The sequence below is a fragment of the Brassica oleracea genome, chromosome C5, assembly GCF_000695525.1.
Source record: "Brassica oleracea var. oleracea cultivar TO1000 chromosome C5, BOL, whole genome shotgun sequence".
NCBI classification, from domain to species: Eukaryota; Viridiplantae; Streptophyta; class Magnoliopsida; order Brassicales; family Brassicaceae; genus Brassica; species Brassica oleracea.
In genome coordinates this window covers 6,403,874-6,409,113 of record NC_027752.1, presented here as the reverse complement: position 1 = coordinate 6,409,113, position 5,240 = coordinate 6,403,874, and the positions used below count along the sequence as shown (strand labels likewise).

The window sequence follows — 5,240 nt, the reverse complement described above, 5'->3', positions numbered from 1 at the left end:
TCGATTTCGACTTCATCGCGTTCTTTCGAATTCAGGTTTTAGGACTACAAGTGAAGCTTTTTTACGGGTCTCTTCTCTCCTTAGACACATCTATCATTTGTCAGTTTTTCTTATTTTTCGGTTTACCGTCGAGTTTCCCTCCGGCTGTAATCGCCTTATCCCATTGGGCATTTAGTTTTTAATATAACCAGCTGCCAAAAAAAAAAAACAAAAAAAACGATTAAAAATATCATATTGTTTTATAAAACTCATACTAATAATCATCGAACAGTAATATAATAATATATTAATGTATATAGATGAGTATGAGCTGGTTTAGTATTAAGCAATGTAATTGTACTTGGTACGGTTAACAGTAATATACTCCTTTTTAGAATTTCAGGAACATGTATCTTTTATATATGTTTTATATGGTTAGACTATGAATAAATACGCGCCGTCACGTCCCGAAGAAGGGTTAAAAGAGATTAAAAGTAAAAAAAGACAACCTGTCACGCTTAATCTTCCAGATGTTTATAATAAACGTTAGCCCCAGTTCTTGTACCTCTCAGCTTTCAAACCCCAAGAACCACCACAGAAGCAGAAGAGAGAAGCGGCTACATTCTCCGGCAAGTTGGACGGATAGATCGCCGATAATTGACAAATTCTTCTCCGGTAATTATCTGCATGTTCAAGTTTATTCTCATTCGGATGAATGTCGGTAGAATCGAATTTATCATGTAAACTGGTTAGTTTTGGTCTGGTGATGTGTCATGGATCTTCATCTGTTGGGTTCGTAGTGGTTCTCGTGAGCTCAATTCTCGTAGAAAACTAGGTTTCTTGGTATAGATATGATCAAATGTTATGTTTTGGTGAGTTCTTGCATAGTTGACCGCCAGAAGTCAAGCTGTTTTCGTAATATACTTGTGCGGCTAAGATCTGATCATTATACGTCTCTCTTCTTGTATTATCATAAGAACATTGATAGCATCAATTCTCATATTTTTTTTTCAGTTTCCTGTCACTTGTTGAAATGGCTAGTAGTACTGTAAGGAACGTGCATGGTAAGAGATCTAGTTTCCAATCTGAGTTTACTGGAAACGGAGCAAGCAAGAGAAGAAACCTTCACGATGAGACAGATCGCAATGTCATTGGTTCTGAAGACACCGTGTACCGTTACTTGTGCCCTGTTAAGAAAACAGGGAGCATTATCGGCAAGGGCGGTGAGATCGCGAAGCAGATAAGGTCCGAGACAAAGTCAAACATGAGGATCAACGAGGCTTTGCCAGGTTGCGAGGAGCGCGTTGTTACCATATATTCCACTAGTGATGAGTTGAACCATTTTGGAGACGATGGGGAGATCGTTTGTCCTGCTTTGGATGCTCTTTTCAAGGTTCATGACATGATTGTAGCCGAGGTTGATGAAGATGATGATGATGATCTTGGCGATAAACAAACGGTTACTGTGAGGATGCTTGTGCCTTTCCCGATAACGCAACCGATCTGGTCTGAAGGCACAAGCATCCTCACAGTAACCGTTTGTTTATCGCCAAGATCATCATCATCATCTTCATCAACCTCGGCTACAATCATGTCATGGACCTTGAAAAGAGCATCCAAAGCAGGACAAACGATCTCCCCATCGTCTCCAAAATGGTTCAACTCATCACTAGTGGAATATATGGTAACAACGCGCTCCTCGCAACCTGGCAAAGCCTCGTTGATCCTCATGTTTGACTTTGTCTCGGACCTTATCTGCTTCGCGATCTCACCGCCCTTGCCGATAATGCTCCCTGTTTTCTTAACAGGGCACAAGTAACGGTACACGGTGTCTTCAGAACCAATGACATTGCGATCTGTCTCATCGTGAAGGTTTCTTCTCTTGCTTAATTGGGAAAGGTGGTGCTGTTATATCCGAGATGAGGAGTGTGACACGAGCTAATATCCGTATTCTTCAAAAGGAAAATGTACCAAATATTGCTCGTGAAGATGAGGAGATGGTTCAGGTAACTAAATACACACACACAATTCATATTAAGTGTAAACTAAGCCATTAATAGTCCATTTGTTGGTGGTCAGATTACAGGAAATCCTGATGCAGCTATGAAAGCTCTTACGCAAGTAATCTTACGGTTAAGAGCTAACGCTTTCGATATGAATCATGGACTTGTCTTGCTACCCACATCTTTTCCATACATCTCTCAAGTATCCGGAAGTTCAAACAAACCCAAATACGCAAAACGTGATGGTTCCAAAGATCAAGACTACGGTAGACTGGTATGTATTGGTAACAAATGTTATGCATTGATCCATATATCAAGATATTCTACTTAAAATTGTATATGATTTGTTGTTGCAGAATTTGAATTCCAAGAGAAGAAACCATGTTTCTTAAATCAAGAAAACCCATCTTAGAAAGGTAATGCTTTGTGGGTTTGGAGATTATTCAGAAGACGAAAGAAGACTGAGAGTGTTACACAGTTTCAGGGAACTTATACGTTGGTGCAATTTTTTATTACTTGTAATAATAAAACGTTAAAAATGGTTGTCTATTGAATTAAAATAAAAAATGTAAACACGAAGGTGTCTTTTCATCTTTTTGTTTCCTTTTTATTGTTTACTTTGTTATACTATTTGAGTGTTTTTCATTTCTCTTGTTTGCAAACAAACATTTAACACTTAAACGTAGTCTATACCTTATATTAAAGGGCTACGAACATGCATATATATAAGGGAAATTGCACCCTATATACAACAACAAAAACATAAATACACTAACTAAAACTCTCCATTCTCTCGTACTTTCTCTTCTTATCTTTTTTCTACTCTTTCTTCCAAAATCTAATTTTCCATTTTTTTGGTTATTTGGCAAGTAAGCCCTATATATAAGAGAAAATTAGCTTCTATGCCTTCTATGCCTATAAAAGCATCCTTAATTAGCTAAGTATCCATGAAATGAAAAAAATGTTTTTGTTCCGTTTTTAACCCTACTGATAGCTTTCTATTTGCGTCAGTATGTTTGTCAGCATACTACCTTTCTCCCTCTCTCTTCTTATCCTGATTCTAACTCTCCCTCTTATTATTTTACGCTCTAGTTTTCTCTCTCCTTAATTTCTCATAACAAAAAACATTTGAAAAACTTAAATATGTTATAAATCATGGAGTGGATTGCTATTAACCAATACCAGAAGAGAAGGTCCAACAGCCACGATCAGGCCCAGAAGCGGCCGCGACCAAGAGGAGAGAGAGTCAGTCGGTTTAGACCGACTTAGGATTAGGACGTTTTCCTTTTCTTGTTATCTTTAGTTTTCTATTTCCTTTTGGATTAGGTTTTGTACTCTTTCCATTTATTTGTTCTTTGTATCCCCTATATAAAGGGAACTTATTATTCAGAAATAAAACACACAGTTTCCCCATTCTTTTACAACACGTTATCAGCACGATAGCCTCCAGAACCCTGAGACAAAATCGAAACCTAAAAGCCTAAAACCGGCGACTCTCATAAACCCTAAAGACGTTCTTCGTTCATCCTTGAACCCAGACGATCCATCTCAAATCCTTGACATCTTCAGCTCACGTCCCAGCTCAGACGAAACCCGTCCAGTTTGCGATCGCACCCGAGACGCCTCGCATCCGACACGACCCGCGTCCGAGAGACCTCGCACCCGAGGCCACCCGATAGGAGACTGCAAGCGTCCGTTCGTCTCAGCTTGAAGTTTCATCCGTTCTAGCTCTCTCTCTCTTTGGTGGTCCGGTTCTAAATCTCTACGAAACAAAGGTATACCGTGATCTGAGAACCTAGAAAGATAAAAACCCAAAATCTATAACCTAAAATCGACGATCTCATAACTAGTAATAGAAATAGATTCCTTAGAACATATTGATTGATGTTATTGATTGTTCCTGATCTGAATTTAAGAAACCCTAATTCTGGAATCGAAACCCTAAACCTAAAAGTTTGAATCCGATTTTAATTGTTCTTGATTGAGTGTTTAATGATCCGAAGTTTTAGGATTGATAGATTGATTGAATAATCTAAATCGAATTTAAATCCTAAAGGCCTTGAAACCTTGAAATCATATTGATTAAACCGACAGCTGGCCTTGAAACCTTAATCTTGAAATCGAATCCTATTAGTGTTTAAATCGGAAACCCTAGAATTGATTAAGGATTGCTTGCATACATATGAATCTGAATATGAATTGCATTCATACTGTTTAAAAGGAACGACCAGCATATAGAACATACGAATTCGAATCTGATTACATTGATAAATTCATATGGCCGTGTGGCCTTAATCTCTCTGTAACATGTAGAATCATAAATTAGGATTGTTCGCACCATGGTCAAGTAGATTTAATATAGCCGATCCTATTGTTTGATATATGGCCGCATAAGGCATGCTTGTGGCCGATTTTCTTGTATGTCTTATGGTCGAATGATCATATTGTGAACCTAAATTTTGATTGACAATGTGATCCAGATGTCGAAAATCTCAAATCAAGACTATGCAGCCCTTAATCTCTCTGGAGATAACTATTTACAGTGGGCGCTAGATACAAAGATCAACCTGAGGTCAAAGGGACTCGGTGATACTATCATCGAGGGAAACAATGAGAATGATAAAAACAGATACATGGTGATTAGTATTATACGCCATCAAAGGAAACCACAATAACCGTGGTCGTGGTTCCAATCCCGGCCGTGGCTGAGGCAGTTATGGCCGAGGACGAGGCGGTATATCCAAACCGTCTTACTCGACCAAATCAGTTTGTCACAGATGTGGGATGAGCAACCATTGGGCCAAGAATTGTAGAACTCCTAAGCACTTATGTGAGCTTTACCAAGAAAGTCTTAAGAACAAGAACCCGGAGGCTCACATGGTTCACGATTCCGGATATGAGGCTGATGATGATTCCGACACTGCTACAGATGACCAAATGGATTTTGAGACTTCTGATTATCTCAAAGACTAAAATTTTCGATACGACTTGTTTTATTGCTTTATGATTGCTTTATGATTGCTTTATGATTGTTTTGGTGTTTTTAATTTTATTGTTGGTGTTCTGAAACTTTAATAAATGAAAGTTTTAAAGTTTTATAAAATCTCTAAGATTAGAAATCTTATTACTTATAGAAATGAAAGATGATATGAGCATACTCGTGGTGGATAGTGGCACAAGTCACACAATACTTAGAGACAAAAGATATTTCGTAAATCTCACAATGCAAAGTGCAAACGTACACACCATTGCAGGTGT

At 38.2% G+C, this 5,240-nt stretch overlaps 1 protein-coding gene across 1 annotated transcript; it reads left to right on the top strand.

Moving 5' to 3' along the window:
• Positions 1 to 539: 539 nt before the first annotated feature.
• LOC106344366 lies at positions 540 to 2,553 on the top strand. Its single transcript, XM_013783763.1, has 6 exons — positions 540 to 654; positions 994 to 1,663; positions 1,788 to 1,800; positions 1,852 to 1,985; positions 2,059 to 2,256; positions 2,339 to 2,553. Exons 2-6 carry the CDS (start codon positions 1,013 to 1,015, stop codon positions 2,372 to 2,374), a joined length of 1,032 nt encoding a protein of 343 aa, XP_013639217.1. The 5' UTR covers positions 540 to 654; positions 994 to 1,012; the 3' UTR covers positions 2,375 to 2,553.
• Positions 2,554 to 5,240: the final 2,687 nt, after the last annotated feature.

What these genes read in the sequence shown, in the direction of transcription:
- LOC106344366 (XM_013783763.1), top strand. Translation starts at nt 1,013, where the DNA reads ATGGCTAGTAGTACTGTAAGGAACGTGCATGGTAAGAGATCTAGTTTC. An exon ending in AAGATGAGGAGATGGTTCAG is followed by an intron (nt 1,986 to 2,058) that starts GTAACTAAATAC and finishes GTTGGTGGTCAG; the next exon opens with ATTACAGGAAATCCTGATGC. An exon ending in ATCAAGACTACGGTAGACTG is followed by an intron (nt 2,257 to 2,338) that starts GTATGTATTGGT and finishes TTGTTGTTGCAG; the next exon opens with AATTTGAATTCCAAGAGAAG.